The following is a 27,093-nucleotide window of genomic DNA, read 5'->3' on the forward strand; positions in this document are numbered from 1 at the left end:
TTACTATGCCTAATAAAGGTAAAAGCTCTAATCCGTATCTGCAAAAGGCAGACTGGAGATTAGGCCTGGGTTTTGAAGAAAGGGAAATACGCAGGAAATTGACACAGGGCGTAGTTAAGTGACAGGTTGCCCTAGCGACCACACTTCCCAGCAGCCCTCGCGCAGCCAGACGCCTTCGCGGATTGGACACCTCCATAGGAAGCGTGTGGCGGGGGGAGGGGATAGGCGCGAGGTAGTGTGGGTAGGAGACGGCCGTCGACGGAGGCGCCATTTTGTGAGGCGGCCGTACCCTGTTGGAATCCCTTGGCACAAAACCGCTACTGCTGCTACTTCCGTCCTTCCTGGGGGTAAGTGCGGCGGCCGCGCGTAATGACCGGCGGTTCTTTCTGTTGGAGCACGCCCTGTAGAGCCTCCCTGTCAGCCGCGGGCGGCGGTCGATCAGCTCCAGACGGATCTCTCGAAGGGCTACCGGAGGCATTGGAGGGCCGCGCCCCTCCTCGCCGCTAGCGCTGTCAGCTTTCAGAGAGCGTTCTCCCGCCCAGCCCGAGGCCCGCTTCTTTCGGGCTCTTGAGTGTGCCCCTGTCGGGACGTGTTTCCGACTACCCACCCCAGCTGAGCATGAAGCCGTCGTTTGTCCCTCGGGTACTTCTCAGGGGCGCCCTGACAGTCTCTAGCCGCCATCGCCCCGCAGCTTCACCTGAATCAGCCCTCTCCGGAAAGCTGTTCGGTGAAGGCTGATCTGCGGGCTGGGAACCTCTTGGGTGTCGGGAGGCGGGTGTGCAGGCAGGAAGAGAAAGTCGGACGCCTGAGTTGGTCGCGCAGGCCGTGGCGCCGCCATCTCGGCCGCGACACCCCGCGGAGGTGGGTCCGGGCACTGCCCAGGCGATGAGAGGAGGCATCAGAGGTTCTGCCTAGGGCCTGGTTTCTCCCGGATGCTTCCCTTCCATTTATTAATTCAGCAAGTGTTCGTTGAGCGCCTGCCTAGAACAGGCGCCAGGGACGGCTGTAAGTAGTTTCTCGGACCGCGCACGCATCGAACGCAGTCTAGCTCTGTGATGTTTTATCACCGCCGGTGCGCAGCTGAGCCAGGCTGGCCACCTCAGGAACCTGTGGTGATTATTGTTACCTAGGAATTAAGTCGTGTGGAGGTTTACCCTTGTTTGTGATAGCTTTGGATCAGCCGTTGCGTTTTAAATGGAGTAGATTTTCAATCAACTCAGCATCGGGCTTCTGAAAGGTTTTAAGTTTTTCATAAGTAATTTTTGAATTTCGTTTCGCTCCTTGTATTAATACAGACACTTTGATTAATGTTTTAACGGTCAACTATCCCAATGGAGTTGCTTTGATTCAGAACACAGGGAGCTGATTGCAGCTGTGCCCTTTTTGCTTTGTAATCCTACAGCAGGAGCAGGGAAGGAACCTTCTGCTCGTATCCTTTTATGGGTTTGTTATTGAATGTGGAATCTAATATTTTTCACTATGCTTCGCCTTCCTGCTATGCTCACTGTTAACAAAACGTTAGCTTGATTTTAATGTTGACAGTTGGTCCCCACTTCCCTCCGCACCCCCCCAACCTTAGATAATCACTGTTAATGGTTTAATGAAATTCCAATCTCAGTAGTGTTCCAGCTATGGAACAGTTGACTTACGTGATCTCTCAGATTTGCAGCAACCTATCTCTTTTGTCTCCTAGGAAAAACAAAATTTGAACCTTTTGGAGCAGTGTGCTAGATCTTCAGCAGGACAATGGGTTCAGACAAACGGTAAGTTATTACTGTTACATGCCTTTGATCTCAGCATTTCAATGGGGACTGAGCTATTTGTTAAAAATTTTTTTCTTTTTTTTAAATGGACTAGTCCTACAAGCATTACATTTTTTAAATCAGAATTTTTTTTTTTTTTTTAGTGTTTATTTATTTATTTATGGCTGTGTTGGGTCTTCGTTTCTGTGCGAGGGCTCTCTCTAGTTGCGGCAAGCGGGGGCCACTCTTCATCGCAGTGCGCGGACCTCTCACTATCGCGGCCTCTCTTGTTGGGGAGCACAGGCTCCAGACGCGCAGGCTCAGCAACTGTGTGTCACGGACCCAGCTGCTCCGCAGCACGCGGGATCCTCCCAGACCAGGGCTCGAACCTGTGTCCCCTGTATTGGCAGGCAGACTCTCAACCACTGCGCCACCAGGGAAGCCCTAAAAATTGTTTTTTTGTTTTTTTAATTAATTTATTTATTTTTGGCTGTGTTGGGTCTTCATTTCTGTGCGAGGGCTCTCTCTAGTTGGCGGCAAGTGGGGGCCACTCTTCATCGCAGTGCGCGGGCCTCTCACTACCGCGGCCTCTCCTGTTGCGGAGCACAGGCTCCAGACGCGCAGGCTCAGTAGTTGTGGCTCACGGGCCTAGTTGCTCCGCGGCATGTGAGATCTTCCCAGACCAGGGCTCGAACCCGTGTCCCTTACATTAGCAGGCAGATTCTCAACCACTGCGCCACCAGGGAAGCCCTAAAAATTATTTATCAAACAAATATTTGAGTGTCTGTTTTGTATCCGGCATTGCTGTGAGCACTTTCATGATACTTGCTCTCACAAGCACACAGTTTAATGAGATAATTAAAATACTGTGTGAACTGTGCTATAGTAAAAGAAGTTGAGGGTGCTGTTAGAACACTTAGGAACATGTGTTTTCTTGGAAACGGCCAGGAAAGCTTCCTGGAGAAAGTATTCTCTAAGGTGAAGCCTGAAGGGTAAGAAAGAATTAGGCAAAGGAGGGCTGGGTGGAGTAGTAAGTCATGAGGGTTCCTGGTGTGGATAACAAACAGCCTCTGGAAGAAGCTAGGAGATCATACTGTCCGTCACTTTGCACAGTACCTGGGCTGTAGAAAGCAATCAGTGAATGCCAGTTCTCGTTATTGTCCCCTCCATGACAAGATGATCCAGATTTATAGAGCTGAGAAGCTTTGGACCATGGGTTACATTTTTTAAAAACAAGAAGAAGAAAGAAAAACTGCTAAAGAATTAGTAAAGAATTAAGATGAGAGCATTTGACTCCTGTGTCATCTGTGGATTCTCCGACTCAAACCATTTGTTTTAAACACACAACCTTTATTTATTCATCCAGCTGCCTCCTTAATATTGAGTCCAGTCCCAGTGATAGATCAAATTGATGGCCCACTGGGACTCGTGAAGTGTTCATGTCACATGATATCATTGTTTTAATGCTTTGTCAGTAGTCTGGTTCCAAATAAATTAACATTTACCGTTTTAGGGTTTCTCATCTACATACTTAACATTGCGAAATAGTCCTAGACTACTTGTTTCATTTGTTTCTTTTTATGAAATTTGTATACTCTAAATGAGGCCCTTATAAGCCTTTTCTTTGTCTTGTCCTTACATAGTAGTTTTATGAACCTGGTAAACAATTTATGAAAGAACTATTTATATCTGTGGTCAAATGGGTTTAAGCCTTTTGTTATTAGGCTTTCCTGTGAAGCCCAGTGCTGCTCAGTAATCAAAAATAAATCAGGGGCTTCCCTGGTGGCGCAGCGGTTAGGAGTCTGCCTGCCAATGCAGGGCACACGGGTTCGAGCCCTGGTCCGGGAAGATCCCACATGCCGCGGAGCAACTAGGCCCGTGTACAGCTGCTGAGCCTGTGCACTAGAGCCCGTGAGCCACAACTACTGAAGCCCATGCATCTGGAGCCCATGCTCTGCAACAAGAGAAGCCACTGCAGTGAAAGGCCCTCGCACCGCAGCAAGAAGTGGCCCCCGCTCACCACAACTAGAGAAAGCCCGCGCACAGCAATGAAGACCCAACGCAGCCAATCAATCAATCAATCAATCAGATGTTATAGGAAATAGTGTTCTCTGATGGTGCTAGTCATATCTAACAAATGAACTTGGTTAACTGCCTAAAGGGGAAAAAAGACAGGTTATCCAGTTTGTTGGTCCATTTCTCAGTAGTGAGATACCCTTCAGAGTGGGTGAGTCAGGACATGTCCTCCTTTGTAATTGAGTGAAATGCTAATACAGTTGACCCCTGAACAACATGGATTTGAATTTTGCAGGTCCACTTATAGGCAGATTTTCTTCAATAAATACAGTACTACATGATCCGTGGTTGGTTGAATCTGCAGATGCAGAACTGCGTATACCAGAGGGCTAACTGTGGGACTTGAGCATCCATGGGTTTTGGTATCTGCAGCAGGTCCTGGAACCAGTCCCTGGCAGGAACAACTATAATTACATTCTTCCAGTCTAGATTGATCACTAAGATCTGAAATCAGGGATGAAAGGAGTGATGTGTAGGCCACAGGCTTGGGAAAATGCAGGATGAACTTGGGCAGCCTGACTCTCAAAAATATTAAACCCATACATTTGATAGCTATATTTTTACATTTATTATGAATTCCTGAAAACTACCTTTGTACTTAGGGATATAGCTGTTTTCCCAGTCATTGTCTTTGTAAATTGGAATTTGGTGATAAATTTTAAGGGATACACTGAACCAGTTGGATATCTTATAAACTGAGATGTGGGTTGTGTGTTTTTTCAACCATGTTTTCTAAAGGGACAAAATGTGATTTACTTAAGAGTAAATGAAAATTATTTTCCCTGGCAGAGTGAGTAGAACAGAACGCAGTGGAAGATACGGGTCCATCATAGACAGGGATGATCGTGATGAGCGTGAATCCAGAAGCAGGAGGAGGGACTCAGATTACAAAAGATCTAGTGATGATCGGAGGGGTGATAGATATGATGACTACCGAGACTATGACAGTCCAGAGGTGAGTGACCAACAACTGTTTATAGAGTTGTTAGAATTATGAATTATATGCACAGAACCTCCAAGATTCTTGAAATAAGTATACCAAGTGTGGAAATCTCTCAAGAGGAGTATTATATTCAAACTCTTTATTATTCTGAAATCTGTTTGAGTCGACTATAACCCTCAAAGACAGACTGAGCCCTGTAGTCATAGAAATACTGGCCAGGGTTTACTTAGGGCTCACTATGCACCAGGCACTCTTTTGAGCACTTGACTTACATGAACTCATTCAGGTCTCACTACAACCTTATAAGGTAGGTGTTATTCTCATTTTAAAGATGAGACAATTGGGGCATAATTATATACCATCCATTTGCCTCAGATGGTGTTTCTAAAAGTTGTAGTTTAACATTGTAGCATAGCTTTTTTCACATTTCTTTCAATATGCATTAGCTTTGTTTAGCAGTAATTGTGCTGCCCACATAATTTTGCACTGTTTTTTTTTTTCTTATGCATATAATCATCTTATTTTAACAGGTAATAGTGTTTCATTGTGGGTTGTTATACTGTTTGGTGAGTTGTTAAACCATTCTTCCTGAACTAAATGATTGTTGCCAGGTTTGGGGGTTTCTGTCCTTGTTTTTGTTTTTGTTTTATGCTGTTTTAGAAGACACTGCAGTGAACATCATTATGGAGTTCTTGTATTATCTCTATTCCTAAAGATAAATTACTAAAAGCAGAGAGACTGGATCAGAGGGTATAAATAAGCCCAGTGTGATTTGAATTACAATTTTCTTTATTGTAAATCAGAGAGAACGTGAAAGAAGGAACAGTGACCGATCCGAAGATGGCTACCATTCAGATGGTGACTATGGCGAGCATGACTATAGGCATGACATCAGTGATGAGAGGGAGAGCAAGACCATCATGCTTCGCGGCCTTCCCATCACCATCACGGAGAGCGATGTAAGGGAAACCAACAGTTCTAATGAGCAATCCAATAGGCACGATGAACTTTGAGCTTCTACCATTATTTTCTTGTGTTACTATATCTCAAGCTAATATCTAGTGAAATACATTTCTATAATTAGGGTGGAGTTCTCTCAACTTGGTTCGCAGATAGATTATCATTTGTATTTAGGCTTTGAAGCTCAGTGTAGAGTTTTCAGAAGAACTACAGGGAGCAGTTCTTATTCCTTCAATAATAGCTATTAGAAGGTAGCCAGTACGTTTTTATTGAATTGGTTACTTACTCAGTGAGGATGTATCTGTAAGAACATTTTATGATTTGGCCATCCTTTGATTTAATGGAAATTATATTATCCATTTGAAACTTCTGAAAAGCCTGTGGAAAAGCCTGGCTCCCCACTTCTCAGACTGGTCAACTGCGGCCTTGGTGTACTGGGCACTGCCTGATTTCCAGTGGTATCTCTGACCCTCACCCATTCCTTCCAGCCACATCCACCACTTGCTTCTGCTGCAGGCAACTTTGGACATGTCCATCATTCTACCAGTGTGCCTTTTTTTCCTCCTCGAAGCCCTCTTCCTTCCTTCCTTCCTTCCTTCCTTCCTTTCTTTCCTTTCTTTCCTTTCCTTTCCTTTCCTTTCCTTTCCTTTTCTTTCCTTCTTTCTTTCTTTCTTTCTTCCCTTTCTTTCTTTCTTTTCTTTCTTTTTTTCTCTTTCTTCCTTTCTTCCTTCCTTCCTTCCTTCCTTTCCTTTCTTTCTTTCTTTCCTTCTCTTTCTTTCCTTTCTCTCTCCCTTCCTTCCTTCCTTTTTCTTTCTTTCTTTTCTTCCTTCCTCCTTTCCTTCCTTCCTTTTTCTTTCTTTCTTTCTTTTCTTCCTTCCTCCCTTCCTTCTCTTCCTTTTCTTCCTCCCTCCCTTCCTTCTCTTCCTTTTCTTCCTCCCTCCCTCCCTCCCTTCCTTCCTCCCTCTCCCTCTCTCTCCCTCCCTCCCTCCCTCCCTCCCTCCCTCCCTCCCTTCCTTCCTTCCTTCCTGTCTTTCATTTGGGAGGGCAGCTCTCTGCGGCATGCAGGACCTTAGTTCCCCGACCAGGGATCGATCCCGTGCTCCCTGCAGTGGAAGCACAGAGTCTTAACCACTGAACTGCCAGGGAAGTCCCTGAAGCCTTTCTTGACCTACCAGGCGGAATTTCTTAAGTGTATCCCCAACCCTTGAATGCAGGAGGCTGCTCAGCCAATGTTGTTTGTGAAATGAATGTGATGTTTTGAAATACATTTATAAAACATGCATTGTGCCAGTATCTATTGTCTTGGAGTGTTCAGAGTAATATTCTGACTAATGTTTAGTGAATTTTAGAGCTAAAGATAACTACTGAGTTCACACAGCCTTGGTCTTCTAAACACTGGAAGTGACAAATGTGAGATGGGATGTTAGAGTTAATAGTGGGTATTTGTGATCCACAGCACACTTGCTACACTGTGTACTGCTGTGCTATAGTGATGCAGAACCATGGATCCTGCCTCATAAAAGCTTAAGGATGAATAGCTAAGGTCAGCAGATAATGAAGACAATGCAGAGTAGAAAGGGATAGGTGTTGGAAGAGGTCCTGTTGAAAGTGGTTCTGTGGAGTAACTCTGGAGGATTCTTTAAGGGAGCTGAGTTAACTGGTCGAGGGCAAGGAAGAGCTCCAGGGAGATTTTAGTTGAGCTGATTCTTGGGGGATAGAAATGTTTTGGTCTGGTGGAGAACTGAGGATAAGATGTGGACTGGCCCAAATCAGCTTGATTTGACTGAAATCAAAGGCTTTTGGCAGGAGAGAGGTGGATGGGAAGGTGCTTTGGGGGTCAGTGCTGGAGTCTTTGAAAGCCCAGCTAAGTATAAAAGAAAGCTACTGAGGTTTTTACCTGGTAACAAAAGCTATGTAGGTTAGAATGGTAGAGGGAGAGAATGGTAGGGGCTAGAAAGAAGGCAGAGCTGAGCTCAGGTAGCAGCAGCCATGGGCATGTGGAGTAGGGGAGGAGGGGATACAAGAAATCTTGCAGGAGTCAGTTGAGGAAAGTTTACTTGTTGATCATACTGTCCCCTTGAGTCTTTTAGGCCTGTGGCCCTGGGAGCGTGCAGAAGAAGTGGGTGGCATGGGGAGAGCAATGCCTTAGCTGACTTTGGGGGCACTCCCTTCTGGTAATGAAACAAGATTGAAATGCTTATTTATTTCAGGCTTCTCAGAGAATTAGAAGTGCTTACCTTAAGAAGGCAGGTTTTCAAAGCAGACTTTCTGAGGTTGCCAAATTTTGTGCAATATTTGTAGAAAATTTGCTTATTGGGATCTTTAAAACATTTTAAAATTATGGTATTTAATCTTCTCCTGAATTTCAGTTTATCACTTTCAGTATTGTCATTTTATTTTAGTCCCCCCCACTGACATGTGAACTCTTAGAGTAACTGTCTTTAGTTAATTATGTTACTGTGTATGTTACTGTATCACTACTTTTATAGAAACTGTTTTTAGTTACTCTTGTGACTGATTTTTCACTTACTGTGTTACCAAGCATGAACTTGAGTCAGGTGGTTGGCTCCCGCTCAGTGTAGCGCTTCTCATACATACTCTTTGTGAAAAAATAGTCGATTTTCCTTATATTTGTGGTAGTTACAGTCTATAAAGGCACTGGGGGTACGGAACCATGCTCTTAGGGGAAATACAAAGTTAGGTTCCTGTGAGCCTCTGGTCACAACATTTCATTAACAGATCAATATATGACCTTGTTTCGTGTGTATTTCTGTTTAGAGGTGCCTTATTTAATATATACTGTTGGTTCATTAGCATTGAACTAACAGCCAATAGCACTGTAACTTATGTCTGAATGAAGATTTTCTAATATATTTTCCCTGTAAGGGACATCACAGCCTTCCTTCTTGCATTAGGAACACTAGACAGCACTTCAGCACTGCACTTGGAGAGCCATTTTAAACAGTGAAATCACCAACAAAAAGTACAAAAATGTGAAAAACTTGGCACTAAACAGACTATGAGTAGGACACTTGTTTACAGTATGAAAGCTGAAACAAGGCAGAGCATCACCTCTGCCGGGAACACATACATCAGGTGACTCAAATTTTTTACTACTCTGCATGTGTCTGCAAATGGCCATGAAAGCACTACAAGTATTGATTTGGAGTTAACGAATTTTAATGCGTAGGCAAATCCACAAGTGCAGAATCCCCAAATAATGAGGATTGACTGTATATAATTCTGCAGCCTTTACACGTAATTATGGAAAGTGGAGGCCACTAAGAACCTCTGTTTCACAAATTTGGCCCTGGTGTTCTCCCTGGGAGTATCGCTGCCTGGTATGATTGATAAAGAGACTAATGTATTTATTAATGTATTTTGCCTTTTGCAGTAAGGGTTTGATCTGACATCAATAACAAACCTACCAGCCAGAAGTCTTCCTTCAGGCCCAATTAATGTTTATTTTGATTTACTAGGAGCCGAAGAATGTTATGAGCTTTGTTAATTTTCACCATTAATGTAAATGTAAGGAAACTATTTCTTTAAGATATTGTGCAAAAAATATTTATCTCAAGGGAGTTCCTTATTTTTTGGCATTGATACTTGGTTGCATACTTCAGAAGACAGTGACATATCTTCTGCATTTTTTAAATCTCATCTTTCTCTCTGGTCCTTTAGTACAAAGAACAACAAGATAAGACTAAAGGAGGGAGGCTTGAGGGACAGCATACTATGAGCAGGACTGTGTATCACAACATAAATAATTATGCCTGAGGAAATTCCCAGTCAGCATATAAAGAATGCCTTCAAAGCTGTTACAGTACATCAGTTTCTATGAGAAGTGTTCCTTCTTTTATTCTATTTTTAGAATAATTACATTTTGATGATAGAAGTTAAAAGCTTGGCTAATTAAGCAGTTAATGTAATCCCTAGTCTTTGACCTCTCTTTAGTGTGGAATAGTTTGTGGCTAAAGCTTTAACTATAAATGTGTAAAACCCTGTCTGTGCAGATTCGAGAAATGATGGAATCCTTTGAAGGCCCTCAGCCTGCGGACGTGAGGCTAATGAAGAGGAAAACAGGTGAGAGCTTGCTTAGTTCCTGCTGTTCTGGTTCTCTTCCCCATTCCCACCTCAGTCCCTAAAGAACATCCTGATATCCCCAGTCTTCAAGCACATGAATTCAGAATGAAAGGTTTGCCATGGCTAAGGAATGTGACTGTTTGAAAACGATGTTAGAAAGCATCTGAGGACCTTTTAAAAAACTTTGTTTTTAGGGGCTTTTTTTTCCCTTCGGTAAGTAGTGATTTATAAACTCCTTGTTTGACTGTTTGTAGTCGGTTGCATGGTTACTTTTTAAGCGTGGAATCAAATCGAGTGGCATTTAGTTCAGGCGGCTTGGTTCCTTGCCATGGCAAAGTATCAAGAAGATCCCCAAGTCAAGTCACATTTGTAAAGCTGCTTCCCAATTGGCTTTGTCACGCAGTGTTGAAGCAGTGGGAGAGAGATTCACCTGTTATAAAGGAACTGACTAACACGAGTATCCCGTCTATATCTGAATGCTGTCTCTAGGTGTAAGCCGTGGTTTCGCCTTCGTGGAGTTTTATCACTTGCAAGATGCTACCAGCTGGATGGAAGCCAATCAGGTTGCTTCACTCACCAAGTCTAGATATTCATGAAAATGGAACAAGTCTGTACAATTTAAAAAAAAAAAGGTTGAAGGAGTGGTTTGTTCCAAAGGAGTGACTTTATAAAAAGAAAAGCTTTGTATATATTAAAATTGCTGTTACTAGAATAAATACAGTACCAAGCACTACACTGCAGAATTTGCTCTGCCTTTAAACATGGCTACCTGGCAGGGCCTTGTTAACCACTGAATATTTGTCTGGTAGTTATCAAGACACCTTTAATATTCCCCTTTTCCTTACCTGATTATATTCCTATTATGTCCATTGAGAGTAATCTTAGATTATCCAACTCTCGATTTGACAGTGAAGATAATATAATTGAAGTCTGCTACAGGCATTTTGTAAGTAATTTTTTATTTCGCTTGGAGACTGCAAGCCTCCTGGAGGCGTAACTGCTCACATGGGTCTTCAAGGACTATATAAGGACCTAGTGGAATTTCTGAACAATAAGTCTGATGAGATTAGCCTGGGAGCTGGTGTCTTGCTGCTGTCTGATCTAGTTAGAGTGGCATTAACATTCTAATCTCCCTGAGAATGCCTTTTATAGTCTGTTCAAAGCAGATCATTGAAGATTCTTTAAGAAGCATTAACTGAAGTGTTCTACGGTTTGTCAAGATAATGTTCAGTGCTTGGCACTTAAATAACGTTTTTTGCCAGAACTCCGAAGCACAGTATTGAATGCCTTAACCAAGTGCATTCTGGGAAGTCTGCTTAACTCATTATGTTGCTTCTCTGCAGCATTTTATGATTTGTCACTCATAAATAAGAGTTATATTCTTTGGTGATTTATTATCATTTGTAACAAGACTCACTAATGAGGGTATCATTTTGATTGACTTGTTAGATTTTTAAGCCTCTCATTTCCTTAACCCAGAGGTGACAGCCTGATCTTATAATGGTAGATCTTCATTCATTTCATACCATGGACACCATCCTAATAAAATTCAGAACATACACAAGCTTCATGTGAATCTGCTTTCTTTACATGACAGCATCTTTTAATATGGTGGATGTATCAGAATGACTTGCTTGGGAGTTTAAAACTCCTAGGAAATTAAAACCTGTAAGACACTTAAAAATCTCCACAATTTTAATGTATACAAAGCTATGTTAATGTGTAATATTTCATTACAGTTCAAATTCACTCCAGAAATAAAAGGCCAGTAGGATTAGGGACTCAGTGATAGTTTGGAGTCTCCCCCAGCACACATCCCTCCTAGTGGGATGATCTGTTGGCATATCTCCCAGCTTCTTTATTTTTGCTTCTTTACAACACAGTGAGTGGATGGCCTTCAGCTCTTTCCCTCTTGGCCAGACATGCAGTCTTGTCTTTAGATATTGCAGAGACAACATTCACAGCATGTCTTAACTCTTCCAGGATTTGCAAGAACCAAATTACTCAACAGTATGTATGTTTAGAGGGGTTAGACTCCTTTAAAAAAATTTGGATATCTAACCTCCTACTTAAATCTGTTCTGACAGTGTCAGATCATCCTGCTCCCTTCCCCTCCCCCCCAAAAAAATAAAAAGAAAAGATGTGCCTGTTAAATGAAGGCTCTCTGGGGGCAGGTGCTGGGTATACTCTTGGTAGACTGATTCAGCTCGGAGTTTTGACCTTTGAAAATTAAGTCCTTTTTAGTCACATGGTTGACTTGAAGGATGAGGTGGTATATGAACATTTACAAACTTTTCCTAACCCCCTGAAGAAACTTCATTGGCCTCCTGGTTACTCATCTTGAAGGAGAGTACCATCTATTTCAGTGAAAAACACATCTGTCACTCAGGACATCACGTGGTTGCACTTGGCAGGAAGAAATCTCATTTAGCTGTTTTAGAGTCGATGGCATTCAGACTAGTTCCTCCTGAGAAAATTGTAACCAGATTCCCTTTAAAAATGAGTTCCCCTCCCATTGTCCCCCAAAGGACACATCCTGAAGCAGGAATTTGGGGGAAGGGGAAATGTAAAGGCTTTCACTTTGCGTAAGGATGGGGGACTGGGGCAAAAGTGAAGCGAAGCCCAAGGACACCATGCTAAGGGCTAAAGTAGGAGACAACCTCAGAACTGGGAGAGTTGTGTCTTCTGCTTTTTGAAATAGACTGTCACTCTCAGGCAGCCTGTCAATGATGAATGTTAGGACTTCTGTCTCTGCTGGAGACACGGCCTGGTGCATGTCAGCGTTTAGTGTGTGGCAGCTTTCTCAGCACTCCCTGACTCCGTTTACCTTTACTCCGCATCCCATTCTCTTACTGCCTATCTGAAGGATTGGATGGGCAGAGTATAGGTGGCGGTGGTTGGTCCTCCCCATATGTTGTCCATTTAATTCCAGAGCACTGATTTTTCCGAAGTGTGCTCTGCCCTGGGAAAATGGACACATGTTCCTCACAATGGGAATAACTAATTACTTCTTTTTTTACAGAAAAAGCTGGTGATTCAAGGAAAGCATATTGCAATGCATTATAGCAATCCCAGACCTAAGTTTGAAGATTGGCTTTGTAACAAGGTAAGCATGGGTTTTTCCCAAATAGACAAAACTCTTTTGGGGTTTTGTTGTTTTCTATTTGTTTGTTTGACTGTCCAAACAAGGAAACGAGTAAGTACACAATCACCAGCTTTTATCATAAGGTGATTTCCGTACTTTCTGACTTTCTTGGGTCCTCCTGAGTAGGTATTAGAGGACAGAATCCCTCAAACATGAGAGATTTTGTTTAAGATCCTGGTTCTAAGCCCAGTGTTTCAATTAAGATTTTAAGTTTATTTCACTTTATGGTTTCTTGAATTCTAGAGCTCTCAACTTTTGGCAGTTTCTCTCTTTTTTTTTTTCTTTCTATTTATTTATTATTTGGCTGCATTGGGTCTTTGTTGCTGTGTGTGGGCTTTCTCTAGTTGCGGTGAGCGGGGGCTGCTCTTCATTGCGGTGCGCGGGCTTCTCATCGTGGTGCCTTCTCTTGTTGCAGAGCACGGGCTCTAGACGCATGGGCTTCAGTAGTTGTGGCTCGCGGGCTCTACAGCGCAGGCTCAGTAGTTGTGGCGCACGGGCCTAGTTGCTCCGCAGCATGTGGGATCTTCCCGGACCAGGGCGCAAACCCATGTCCCCTGCATTGGCAGGCAGATTCTTAACCACTGCGCCACCAGGGAAGTCCGTATGGTGCTCTTCTGATATAAGGGAGAACTTTGCCAGTGGCTTGCTGTAGGATTTTGGGGTGAACTAAAACTTTTCCCCAGCTTGATAAAAATGGAATTCTACTTCAGAATACATCAAAATTTGTTTTTCTTGGGAGAATTCACATAGTAAAAGCATTCTAAATTTTTAGGTTAATATCCCTTTATCTTGGATACATGGTATCACTTTCTGCTTTTTTTTGTTGTTGTTCCTCACTGGGACTTGCCCATGGCCCTCTTGCTCTAACCCACATTGTTACTAGTAAGCCCGGCCTACTGTGAGAAATAACCAAGATAAAACTTTTTTTTTCCAGTGCTGCCTTAACAATTTCAGGAAAAGACTAAAATGCTTCCGATGTGGAGCAGACAAGTTTGGTAAGCCCAGATTCAGCTGTTTGGGAATATGTATTAAACCCTGACTAATTGGATTGTCTGTGAACCTAAGGAAAAGTACAGGTTGTAGGGCATTTAAACAAGTAACCTGTATATTTTCCTTAAACCTTCTTACCTTAGGTTAGGTAGATCCTGCTGATGATTGTGAGAGTACAAATAGTTCTTTTATGTTCCAAAATTAAGTCTGCTCGCCTTGTTTACATTCTGCATCTGCTTTTCTTTAGTATAGAGGTAATGTCAGTCCTCCACTGGCCCAATTTTTGCATTCCGCATTTAAAATTCATGTCAAAATTAATGAGGTTTTACTATAGCCACAAATGGTTAAAAAAGAAAAAATAACTGCTACATTTACTTAAAATTAAAACTTTGGTATTTCAATGTATTTTTTATATTGGTTTGTTGTTTGTTTGTCTTAAGTTACTGATTCTTCCTCTTTCTTTCCTTTCTTGTAGACTCTGAACAGGAAGTGCCCCCTGGAACCACAGAATCAGTTCAGTCTGTGGATTACTACTGTGATAGTAAGTTCAAATGTAATCTTTTGGCTTTTATGTTGGAAATTGACCTCCATTTGATGTTTTTGTTCTCCTACCCTTTTTTATTTTATTTATTTATTTATTTATTTAGCATTTATTTTATTTATTTTTGGCTGGCGCTGGGTCTTCGTTGCTGCGCACGGGTTTTCTCTAGTTGTGGTGAGCAGGCTTCTCATTGCGGTGGCCTCTCCTGCTGCAGAACACGGGCTCTAGGCATGCAGTCTTCAGTAGTTTTGGCACGCAGGCTCAGCAGTTGTGGCTCGCGGGCTCTAGAGCGGAGGCTCAGTAGTTGTGGTGCATGGGCTTAGTTGCTTCGCGGCGTGCGGGATCTTCCCAGACCAGGGCTCAAACCCGTGTCCCCTGCATTGGCAGGCGGATTCTTAACCACTGCGCCACCAGGGAAGTCCCATCCTGCCGTTTTTTAATGAGGAGCAGTAGCTTCAGGTTGCCTCATAAAAGATTGGTTTTTAGAATCTTCTCCATGTCAAAGTGTGAAAGATATGCAGTTGACCCTTGAACAACATGGGTTTGCACAACGTGGGTTTTTTCAATGAATGCTATAGTAGTACACTATCCTCTGGTTGAATCTGGGGATGTGGAACTACCAGTACAGAGCGCTGACTATAAAGTTATGTACAGATTTTTGACTGCGTGGCTGGGATGGGGGTGGGGTCAGCACCCCTAATCCCCCTGCATTCAAGGGTCAAATACGCTAGAAACCTCCCAAAATGGATTTGTTTGTTTGTACTTGAACCTGCCTTGAAAAGCATTGGTGGTGGGAATGCATGTATCTGTCATTTGTCTCATTCACCTGCAGCAATCATACTTCGAAACATAGCTCCACACACCGTGGTGGATTCCATCATGACAGCGCTGTCTCCCTACGCGTCCTTAGCTGTCAATAACATTCGCCTCATAAAAGACAAACAGACCCAGCAGAACAGAGGCTTTGCGTTTGTGCAGCTGTCTTCTGCAATGGTGAGATGTTCATTGAATCTTTCCTTTTAAAAGAAACTGAGATTTAAGAGGCAAATGTGGTTCATCCAATTGTGATACTGTGTGTAAGGCTCCTGGAGCCCAAAGTTCAAGACTTAAGAAATGACAGTTATTACAGCGCTAAATTACAGGCTGTTGACTTCAGTAAGTGGTAAAAATACCATATATACCTGTAGATAACTGGCCGAACTGAAGGTTGAGCCATAGTTTCGTCCTTTCATCATGCTTTGTTTTAGACTGTTTTAGCATTTACTCTTTTAATAATACTGGATACCTTCATGTCCTGGAGGAAAGAGGGCTAATTTTTTTCTCATGATTTCATATCCACAAATAAGAATGAACTGCTATTCTTTTTTTAATATTTCTTTGACTGGGCTTAGGTAGTAGAGAGAGATTTTCAATTACGTGACAAAATTGTTTTTCTTCACATTCTCCTTCAGGATGCTTCTCAGCTGCTTCAGATACTACAGAGTCTCCATCCTCCTTTGAAAATTGATGGCAAAACTATTGGGGTTGATTTTGCAAAAAGTGCCAGAAAGTGAGTGGCTTCATTGTCCTTACTTCAAACCGCTGCATCTGCGTGCTTGTCCAGGGATGCTTTGCTAACTGCACTCAAAGCCCATGTTCTCTACATTGAGACACTATCCTTCCTGGTTGGCTGGGAAGGATACAGTTGTCTTCTTAGAGCTTATTCCCTCCTGTCTCAATAACCAGTTGCCAGAAAACTTCAGAGCAGGACAAAGAGAGACATGGCAGATGGGTTGAGAATAAGTGCTATGCAAACTGCTTCAGCATGGTGCAAACCCATCTGGATATAATTCTTTACTTCCAGAACAACATGCAGCTTCATGTATGTAGAGCTTCATTCTAGCGACATAAATTTCCCCTCTCTGGTATCATTGCTCATCCAGCAGACACCTTATTAGATGGAAGGGTACAAAGGAGAATAGAAATACTACAGGGACACTTGCCCACTTAGGGCTTTGCCCATGGAAACCCTTCCTCATCTGAAATGTGGCCTTGCTGGCATTAGAGACCTTCCAACAAAGGCTGGAGTGAATTGCTGTTTTCTGGGTAGTGTGGGGTTAGTGATTGGAAGCATACTGAGATAGAATCACATGATTGGATCATTGTGGTTTCAGAGACTTGGTCCTCCCAGATGGTAACCGGGTCAGTGCTTTCTCCGTGGCTAGTACAGCCATTGCTGCCGCTCAGTGGTCTTCCACCCAGGTAAGATGGACGATCTTTTTGCTCAAAGTAGTGTGGTGGTTTTCCCTGGATTCACAGAAGTAACCTCTCCAGCGGTGCTTGCCTTAGAAGCTCTCCAAGGACATTTTAAAAACTTGATGTCTGTGTTTCCTCTTCTTTTGATATTTTGTAGTCTCAGAGTGGTGAAGGAGGCAATGTTGACTACAGTTACCTGCAGCCAGGCCAAGATGGCTACGCCCAGTATGCTCAGGTAGGTAGATTTGACCAGCATCCAACTTCTGGTCTCCAGAGTGTGTCTGAGAATAGCAGCTTTAATGGTGGACTCTTCTATAGTACTCACAGGATTACCAACAGTTTTATCAGCAACAGGCTGGAGGATTGGAATCTGATGCATCATCTGCATCAGGTAATAAACTTCATATTCCCTTTATTTTTGTTTAAGCAAATACAGTTGAGGAAATAGAACTAGATGTTCTCACTAGACCCAAATAAATCTATGAGGGCCATTTCCCTGCAAAACTTGGGGGTAGGACACATTCAGGGTTGTCACCATGTGCCTAAGGTCCTAGGGGAATATTGGGATTGCTCGTGTACATCAGGAGCTGATAAGAAGCTCTTAGAGACCATGTGATGAGTGTTCATTCTTGGAATTCAATATTTTCCCTGTCTGTGTTGTTAGGAATCATGGGTGACCATGTAGGTTCAGGTAAGCAGAGACGGTGTGGCCCTACAGTCTGGTGTCCAGACATTAATCAGAAGGGTCACTCTGAAAGCTTATGCTTCAGTTTTTGTTCTAGAATTATAAAGGTGTGGCAGTTAAATCTATTCTCAACCCCGGAGCAGATATGGAGACTTCCTTCTCTTCCTCCTCCTTAGCCGTCATACAGAATGTTTGACTTTGTGTGTCACATTCTAGTAGGATTATAAAAATGAAAATATCGTAGGTTCAAGAGTACTTATTGGGAAGTAGGTTGTTAAGAACTGACATATACAAAGACGCTAGATTGGGCATTACAGATAAGGATGTTTGGCTTAGAGTTCAGTGCGTTGGCTCTTCTAACTCCTGTGTTCATTATCAGGCACAGCGGTGACCACCACCTCAGCAGCTGTAGTATCTCAGAGTCCCCAGCTATATAATCAGACGTCCAATCCACCCGGCTCTCCGGTAATCCTGTCATCTTAGATACAGAACTGGTGACTGTTGGGGATCTTTGTGTTGTCATACTAGTATTATCTTTTCCTGCTGTATGAGCTAGGATTGAATAATACACACACATTCCAGTCTCACTTCTCTGTCAAATATTATTAGATAATAAAATAATTTTGTGTGTGTATTTTAAATGCAAGATTCCAAACAGGGTGTATTTATACTATGCATGCTTCGACTTGACCTTTAGGAAGAAAGTTGTCAACATGTGTTTTGCTCAAGGATTGCCTTAGATCGTTGCTACAGTGGGTCTGTCAGGGGTCCCTTCCTGCTGGATGATTGCAGTGGTTTAGTTCTCTTGAGAGACTTTACAGTTGAAATTATATTGAAGCTGCTGTTCTTTCCAGACTGAGGAAGCACAGCCTAGCACTAGCACAAGTACACAGGCCCCAGCCGCTTCCCCCACTGGTGTAGTTCCTGGTACCAAATATGGTAAGCCAAACCTCATGGGGCTGTTGACAGTTGGAAGGTCCTAGTTGTTGTCTTTGTTTAATAAGAGTTCCTCTCCCTTTGTGGGTGTCAGAGGGACACTTGGGGATGTGAGAGAAGACCATTAAGGCCTGCTGCATCTCAGTGGCTTAGAATTTGAAGTAAAGCCAGTTTCTTACCTGGAATGACTGTATGCTGGATTTTGTTTTTTGCAGCAGTGCCTGACACGTCCACTTACCAGTATGATGAATCTTCAGGGTATTACTATGATCCGACAACAGGGCTGTACTATGACCCCAACTCGCAGGTAATTTAAAGGTTAAAATACATGTTTTGAGGTATAATGTACATACGGAAAAATGCATGAAACTGACGTGCAGTTCTTGCAGTTCTTTGAATGTTTACATGTATATGCGTTCATACATATACCAGCACTGAGATAAGAACGAGAACATTCCTAGCACGCTGGACATTCTCTGGTGCCTGTTGCTGTTCGGTCAGTAACCCTACCCGTAGCCACTATTCTTACTCCTAAACCATGGGTTATTTTGTCAAGTTAATATTTATAGGTGACTGTTAACCTTCATGTAAAGACCTAGATAGAAATTTTAATTGTGATTTTTTTTTCTTACTATATATTCTTTTTTTTTAATTGAGATAAAATTCACGTAACATAAAATTCGCCATTTTAACCATTTAGAGTGTTCAGTTCAGTGGTATGTTCACAGTGTTGTGCAGCCATCATCACTATCTAATTATAGAACCTTTTCATCAACCTGAAAAGAAACCCTATGCCCTATATATTAAGTAGTCACTTCCTAATCCCGTCCCACCCCAGCAACTGCTCTCTGCTTTCTGTCTCTATGGATTTGCCTATTCTAGGCATTTTGTGTAAATGGAATCAGATATGTGACCTTTTGTGTCTAGCTTCTTTTACTTAGCAACCCTTTGTATTTTTGAGAGTAGAAATTAGCAGATGTGTGGAGTGATATTTTATTTTTGGTGGTGTATATAACTTTTAAAGAGGAAAAGCAACATTAACACTCCATAAATAGCTATTTATGACCAGGAGCTGTATGTATATATAGAACAGTAAAAATAAGTGCTTTTAACAGGAACTTGGCATTGAGAGCTTGTGGTTTCTGAGAGTCAGGTGTGAAGCTGTGTGGGACTTGCCAAGCAGGCTGAGCCTGTGCATGGTTCTTCCACTGCTCTTGCTTGTGGAGTCTGACCTTTCCCAGGCCATTCTTCTTGGCGGCCATAGAAGTTGTGGCTCCTGTGTCTGACCCGTACCACCTTCCCTGGAAGAGATAGAACAGGCAGTCTCTCCTGGGTCCCTGTTGAGCAGGTAGAGTGAGTGATTGAAGAATAGAGAAGAGGAGAGATAACTGCTACCTATTCTCTGTTGTGGTTCTCCCCACAAATTTCAGATCAAGTTCCTTCACATGTCACCTCCTTCCAGGCTCCCGAGCTAGCCTTTTACAAACCTGTTTGGTTGCCTGGGTGTCCACAGGCAGGGTTCTGTATGGTTGAACCCAACAATGAGATGTTAACTGGTTGTCATGGAGGACGTATGAGAAAACGCTCCTCCTGAACCACCTGTTCTGGCCACTTGGTTTGTGTAAATGGTCTGTCTATGGAAAGGAGTCAGACCCGTTTCTCTTTGGGTACCCTCCAGGCCCAGGGATTAAATTAATGGGAACTAGACTCTTGAAAAGAAACCACACTCTACTTTCGCCCAAGAGGTTTCACACCTCTTGGCTGGTTCATCATCCTCACCTACACCAAGGTGTACAGCACCTCTTCTCTATGCAGAAAATATTACTGGTCTGCAACATGCTTTGTTTTTATGTTTAGTTTTTTTGGTTTTTTTGTTTTTTTTTTAATTTATTTTATTTATTTTGGCTGCATTGGGTCTTCATTGCTGCATGCAGGCTTTCTCTAGTTGTGGCAAGCGGGAGATACTCTTTGCTGTGCACGGGCTTCTCATTGTGGTGGCTTCTCTTGTTGCGGAGCACGGGCTCTAGGCACACGGGCTTCAGTAGCTGTGGCACGTGGGCTCAGTAGTTGTGGCACACGGGCCCTAGAGCACAGGTTCAGTAGTTGTGGCACACAGGCTTAGTTGCTCTGCAGCATGTGGGATCTTCCCAGACCAGGGTTCGAACCTGTGTCCCCTGCATTGGCAGACAGATTCTTAACCACTGCACCACCAGGGAAGCCCTATGTTTAGTTTTTTTGACAAAACAACTTTGATGTGGGTTTTGGACAAAATACTCCTTTAAGATAATGGTTCAACACAGCAGAAATCTGCATTAATGGTATTTTTTTCCCCAGTACTACTACAATTCCTTAACCCAGCAGTACCTGTACTGGGATGGAGAGAAGGAGACTTACGTGCTGGCTGCGGAGTCTAACTCCCACCAGCAGACGGGCCTACCTCCTGCAAAAGAGGGGAAGGAAAAGAAGGAGAAACCCAAGAGCAAAACAGCACAGCAGGTAAGATCATGACCCAGCCAGCAGACCCATCTTTCTCTCTGGGATATTGGGCTTAATTTTTATGTTTTTTTTTGGGGGGGGGGCACGGGGGTGAGGCATTATATCTGCTTTATTTGGATTCTTTAAAATGGGGCCACACATCTTACTTATATCAAGTTTGTAGAGCATTTTGCAATTTTTTAGTGTTACTATATGTTGTCTGTCAGTTGCCTATGTACTTAGGGGAAAAAAATCCTGAAAGACTCAAAGACTTTTTTTTTTTTTTAATATTTATTTATTTGGCTGCGTCGTGTCATAGTTGCGGTACGCGGGATCTTCATTGCTGCGTGCACCGTCTTTAGTTGCGGCATGAGGGATCTAGTTCCCTGACCAGGGATAGAACCCGAGCCCCCTGCATTGGGAGCACAGAGTCTTAGCCACTGGACCACCAGGGAAGTCCCTGAGATTTAGGTTGTATAAGGCTGTATGGGGTTTCCTGTGCCTTTCGGCGGTTAGAAGAATTTACTGAAGAGTTCCCTCTGATGGAGCAGCAAGAAGAAAAGAGTCATTAATCAGCCTGCATAGTGCAGGAGCCTGCATGAGTCCCAGCTTCAGTCCAGGGAGGAAAAGTCGTTTATACAGTTACCTTCAATGGGAAGCAGATAGAGGCCATCCATAAAAACTATTTATGGGATTTAAAATACATTGACTTTTGAGACCTTTAATGACTTTGGTTATATGCAGTATCTCATAAAGGTAAGGGCAAAAGGGGTTTTGTTACAGTTTGTTACAATAATGGCTTGTTTTCATGGCATAGGAGACTGTTTTCTAAGTTCCTCTACCTAAGTGTATTTTTTGTGTTTGTTGTTTGACTTTAGATTGCCAAAGACATGGAACGCTGGGCTAAGAGTTTAAACAAGCAGAAAGAAAATTTTAAAAACAGCTTTCAACCTGTAAATTCTTTGAGGGAAGAAGAAAGGAGAGAATCTGCTGCAGCAGATGCTGGCTTTGCTCTCTTTGAGAAGAAGGTAACAGTAGCAGGAATGGCCTTACTTCATGAGGGGAACTTAGGTAAAATTTGAGGCTTATGACTTGTTCTCTGTTTCCCAGGGAGCCTTAGCAGAAAGGCAGCAGCTCATCCCCGAATTGGTGCGAAATGGAGACGAGGAGAATCCCCTCAAAGTAAGGAAGTACCACCAGTGTTTAAAGACCATATCTGTGCTTTGTGCCTCACTTTGAAACTCAGCTGCGTCTTGGCTAATGTGATTTCTACTTAATTGGTCCCTGTCAGTGGGTATTTGGAGCAGCTTTTGCACATAGAATCCATGTTCAGGGCTTTGCTTTCCCTGTGTGAGAGCCGGAGAGATGGAGCAGGGAATGAAGCCCAAATTCCTGAGCTCAGTTAATTGAGTTTTATTGCATTTGTAAATAGAGAGTTTTAACAGACTGGAAAGAGAAAATTAAGACAAGAAAAAAATTATTTTATTGGTAGATACTAATGTGGGTGGGCCATTACTCTGATCTGTTGTATTTGGGGTTTTCAAACATGGTCAGTAGTTTGAGAACAGCCATCCAGGAACTCTTCTTGGGGCCCCAAGAGGGTTGGTGCCAGGAGGCTCTCGAGGCCAGCCCTGGAGGACCTGGCTGCTCCACTCAGTACGGGTAATGGGCGTACTCTCACAGCTTGGGTCAGGTGTTACTTTTAGCCATTGCTATCTTCCTGTTGTACATTTCCAATGACCCACCCTCCTTTTGTCCCTAGAGGGGTCTGGTTGCTGCTTACAGTGGTGACAGTGACAATGAAGAGGAGCTGGTGGAGAGACTTGAGAGTGAAGAAGAAAAGCTGGCCGACTGGAAGAAGATGGCCTGCCTGCTCTGCCGGCGCCAGTTCCCAAACAGAGACGCCCTGGTCAGGCACCAGCAGCTCTCAGACCTACACAAGGTGGCCATGCTTCTCTGAGCTGATCTGAGGCAGGGAGGGGAGGCAGCAAGATGCTGTGAGTGCCCTGACGGTAGTGAAGGTTCAGTAAATACCTGTATTAAATGATTGCCTTTTAGAAGGCTGCTCCTGATTATAGTATGTTCTAGATAATAGAGTGGAAAGGACCGTGGCAGATCTGTATGCAGCGGGCTCTGGCTTTCATGCTGTAGTGTAGTGAATTGGGCTTTGACTCTTAGAATATAATAGATACTGATAATGTTGTGATATCTCCAATTAGGTAGGTGTGAATTCTTACTGTCTGTAAAATCTCTCGTATAGCAAAACATGGACATCTACCGACGATCCAGGCTGAGCGAGCAGGAGCTGGAAGCCTTGGAGCTGAGGGAGAGAGAGGTGAATGGGGGTCAATGTGCCGCTAGAGTGTCTTGGGGTAACTGCCTTTGGCTTTTATTTGTAGCACTTGTTTCAGGTCCCAGGGGCAGGGTAGGATTTGCCACATACCTGTCACTTGGCCATTGTGGCTCGTGTAGACTGGACCCAACTCAGTGCACTTTGTGAGCCCTGCACTGACCCTTAATGAGGGTGCTCAAGGCTGCTTACAAGTCCTGAGTGCCAAATACTTGCTGGTGAAGTATGCTGGATTTTAGCAAGGAGAGAGTGAGTTCATTTGGCCTGGCCAGGGAAGCCTTTGTGAACAATGAGAGGAGCTTCAAATGAGGCCCAGGGAACAGCAGGACACAAGATGATTGCAGGTGATGTGGAAGGAAGCAGTGGGCAGGAGAAGCTTGTGGGGCCACTAATGGGCAGTCATTTGGTAGTTGACGAGGCAGGTTGAGAGCCAGCTGGGCAGGGTTTTAAATACAAATAGAGGCCTATGAGTTAGAGATGAACCAGTGAGCAAGTTACTTGAAATTTCTCACCCCAAGATAGTATCTGTAGTTAGGGCTTTTGCTTTCCTGTTTTTTTCCACTGTTTATGGTGCCGTCTCCCCAGGGACTGTAGAACAGGTTTCTGGAAGTCTCCTTGGCTCTGTCTCCCTGGAGGTGGGCCTGTCCAAATGCTGAGGGGGAACAGCAGCTCTGCCCTCCTCTCCCTCGAGGACCTTGGCAAGCTGTGCCCACGCCCAGCCGGCTGGTTGAAGAGCTTGACAAGAGGTGACTCGTTAAATAAAACTGGTTGTTGGAAACATAGTTCTACCCCAGGTTCCACACACAGTTCATCTCTACAAACCTGCCGTTTTGGATATGACTGAGTGCAGCGAGGGAGACAGGGCATGTGGTATTTGAGAGCACTCTAAAAGGCCAAGCTCCAGATGAAGAAAGCACTTGAGGTGATAATCTTGAAGTGTGGGTGCATGAGACTGCTACAGATTGAAGTCTGAGTATCTCTAACCATGTTTGTTCTCCCACGTAGATGAAATACCGGGATCGAGCTGCAGAAAGACGGGAGAAGTACGGCATTCCAGAACCTCCAGAACCTAAGCGCAAGAAGCAGTTTGATGCTGGCACTGTGTATGTGTTGTGCACATTTTCCACTTTGTGAGCCGCGGCTCTGGCTTTTTAAGTAACTGTGTGTTTGCCACTGGCAGGAATTACGAGCAGCCCACCAAAGATGGCATTGACCACAGTAACATTGGCAACAAGATGCTGCAGGCCATGGGTTGGCGGGAAGGCTCAGGTTTGGGAAGAAAGTGTCAAGGCATCACAGCCCCCATTGAGGTAAGCAGTGGCTTGCAGGCTTATCCCAGAGATGAGATGAGGTTGAAGCACCCAGAGGGCCTAGGACCCAGTGGGAGTTGTCTTCTCTGCAGCCCTCCCATATTTCACGCTCCTTTGAAGATGTCAGTTGGAAGGAATGGGTGTGGCACCCTACTTGATTTTTCTGGTCTTTTGGTATCTTTGGGTAAAACCTACCTTCTCGTAAGGGCTGTGTCTATGTCCTTTGTTATAAACAAACCCTAACTTAACACCAATTCAGACCCGTGTAGCTTAGATTGGATTTTTAGAAAGGTACTGTGCTTTAATTTCTAAGTGATTTTGCTTATGTATAAAACAAATTAAAATTTAATAGGATTTCCATCCATGATAAGATATTCTTTACTCAGAGCTCAGGAGCAGAGGCCCTCAACCACTGGCCTTCTAGACAAAAGCACCGCCAGTGATTGCTCCCTCTCTGACCCGGCAACATAGCTTAGGTCAGACTCTTACTGTTGATTTGTGTAAGCGAGTTCTTCTGACTTCAGGCTGTCCTGCTGTGATCTGTGCCCAAAATTACCAGACCTTCCCCGGGCTTCAATGCAATGCTTTGTGCTTTGGGGCCCTTACAATGCTTGCTGAACAGGCATAGGAGTAGGGGAGGGTGTGGTTCTATCTGCCTGTCTCCCTTACCTATTTGATCCCTTCAGTCCTTAAACCTACTCCAGGTCTCCAATATAGAAATCCATGTCTTCATTTAGAACTTCCTCTCCTATCTTCCAGAGGGTGGTCCAGCTCAGTAGGGAGTGGGTTAGATGAGGGGGAGAGGGAGCAGTCCACACCCTACCTGCCAGCTGCTGACAGCAGTTTTATCCCCCCCAGGCTCAAGTCCGGCTAAAAGGAGCTGGCCTAGGAGCCAAAGGCAGCGCATACGGACTGTCTGGTGCAGATTCCTACAAAGATGCTGTCCGGAAGGCCATGTTTGCCCGGTTCACTGAGATGGAGTGAGCCTCAGAGAGAGGATGAGAGAGAGAGAGAGAGAGAGAGAGAGAGAGAGAGAGAGAGATGACAAGGAGCTCCAGAGAGCACAAGGAGTGCTCCATATCTTGAATTCACTCTGACCACCTTTCTCTTTAAGGGCATGCCTTGTGCTGTTAATAGTTTTTAGGGCAAACCACTTCATTCTGCAAGGTTCTCCCACTTAAAGGAGTTCCCCTAGTATGGGTTATCTGGTGAATGGCCTGCCTTCCTGCCAGAGGGCTTGTGAGCTGGCCAAGGGGACAGTGGGTCTTTTATACTTCAGTGTACATAGTGTAATTGTAGTGTTTTACATGTGTAGCCTATGTTGTGGTCCATCAGCCCCTTGCATTCCTAGGGGGTGTTGAGATGCCCTAGGGTGGTATGTAACACCAAAGCCGCCTCTGTCATTTGTTGTGCTGTCTTTTCTCGGCAAAAGCCTTGTGTATATTTGTATATTACACATTTGTACAGAATTTTGGAAGATTTTCAGTCTAGTTGCCAAATCTGGCTCCTTTACAAAAGAAATACCTTGAAAAATGTGTGTCTGTGTCTCTTTATTCTTAGGGTGATGAAGGAAGTGTGTGAAAATTCTTCATGAAAACTCCATCATAACTGAGTCGGCTTTTCCACTTCCTTACTTTGTATAGGCCTAAGTGAGTGCGAGCACTTGGGCTTCTTCACTTTTCACAGACTATATCCTAGACCTGCGGGGGGTAGGCATGTTACTGCTCTGTGAGGAAGAGCCTCCCTGCTTTTGGCCACAATACAGGCAACCTCTCTGCTGAGGTGGAGGAGCTGAGAGGCCATCTCTCTCCCCCGAAGCACTCTGCTTCTCCGCTGTCATCTCAGCTGCTGAGGAGGTGGTCAGGGACGTTGCAGGGTTTTCCATTGAGTGGTGTCATCCAATCCTTGTCATCATTTGGCCAGCAAGACCATGCTTGACAAGGGCAGGAAGTGTGCGTGAGTCTGAGGCTGTTCCCAGGACCAGATGTGGTGGTGGGGTACCCATGCTGCCCATCTAGCTGAACTGAGTGCTTGGGCTCCCTGTTTGGCATTTAGTCAGGGAGGGGGAACTTGTTCTTAAAGCTAGAACTCCATGGCTTTTGTGAATGGTCATATTTTTCTGTTTTCGGGCAGGCCTGGCCCTTATAAAATCAGGATGAAAAATGCTCAAGAGGAGCTTTCAGGGCACGGGCCCTCACCCCAGCCTCCTAGGGGGTGCCTTGGAGAGGTTGAGCCTAGCTTTGCTAGGGAGATGTGGAGGCAAATGCAGAAACCTCAGGCTTGGGCTTCTGTGGGCTAAGGCTTGGGAACCTCACAAATGAGGGCCCAACTGATATGCCCATCTTCCAGGGACAGCCGTGGGGAGATACCATCCCCACGTCCAGAGTCCTTGCAGACACTGGTTCTCTTAGCATCTGAGCAGCAGTCGCAAGCAGCTTAATTAGACACATCTAACAGCCAGCCTGGAAGGCTGAGACCACACAGGTGAGGCCACACATCGTGAGATCTGGGAAGCTGTTAATTACGTATAGCCAGCTCATCAAAGGGCACGTGAGTGTAAGCCTCTTCCCTGGGGAAGCCACAGCTGACCCCTGGCAGGAGAGCCAGGCCTCTGTCAGCCAT

At 44.1% G+C, this 27,093-nt stretch overlaps 1 protein-coding gene across 2 annotated transcripts; it reads left to right on the forward strand.

The window, feature by feature from the left end:
* The first annotated feature begins 247 nt into the window (after positions 1-247).
* Positions 248-26,008, forward strand: RBM5 (RNA binding motif protein 5). 2 transcript variants are annotated; one of them, XM_061196846.1, is made up of 25 exons: positions 248-347; positions 1,694-1,763; positions 4,608-4,773; positions 5,565-5,720; positions 9,735-9,804; positions 10,294-10,367; positions 12,827-12,910; positions 13,884-13,944; positions 14,415-14,480; positions 15,313-15,473; positions 15,932-16,029; positions 16,634-16,721; positions 16,873-16,950; positions 17,034-17,106; positions 17,780-17,865; positions 18,255-18,339; positions 18,552-18,643; positions 20,671-20,832; positions 21,690-21,839; positions 21,922-21,993; positions 22,574-22,753; positions 23,072-23,146; positions 24,167-24,264; positions 24,342-24,471; positions 25,330-26,008. In XM_061196846.1, the coding sequence occupies exons 2-25, from the start codon at positions 1,747-1,749 to the stop codon at positions 25,453-25,455; spliced, it is 2,448 nt and encodes an 815-aa protein (XP_061052829.1). In that variant the 5' UTR covers positions 248-347; positions 1,694-1,746; the 3' UTR covers positions 25,456-26,008. The 2 variants fall into 2 exon arrangements, with proteins under 2 accessions (XP_061052829.1, XP_061052830.1); XM_061196847.1 differs by lacking the exons at positions 248-347; positions 1,694-1,763; positions 4,608-4,773; positions 10,294-10,367 and having other exon boundaries at positions 5,701-5,720.
* The last annotated feature ends 1,085 nt before the right edge of the window (positions 26,009-27,093 follow it).

The sequence above is a fragment of the Eubalaena glacialis genome, chromosome 7 (genome assembly GCF_028564815.1).
Source record: "Eubalaena glacialis isolate mEubGla1 chromosome 7, mEubGla1.1.hap2.+ XY, whole genome shotgun sequence".
In the NCBI taxonomy this organism is placed as follows: domain Eukaryota; kingdom Metazoa; phylum Chordata; class Mammalia; order Artiodactyla; family Balaenidae; genus Eubalaena; species Eubalaena glacialis.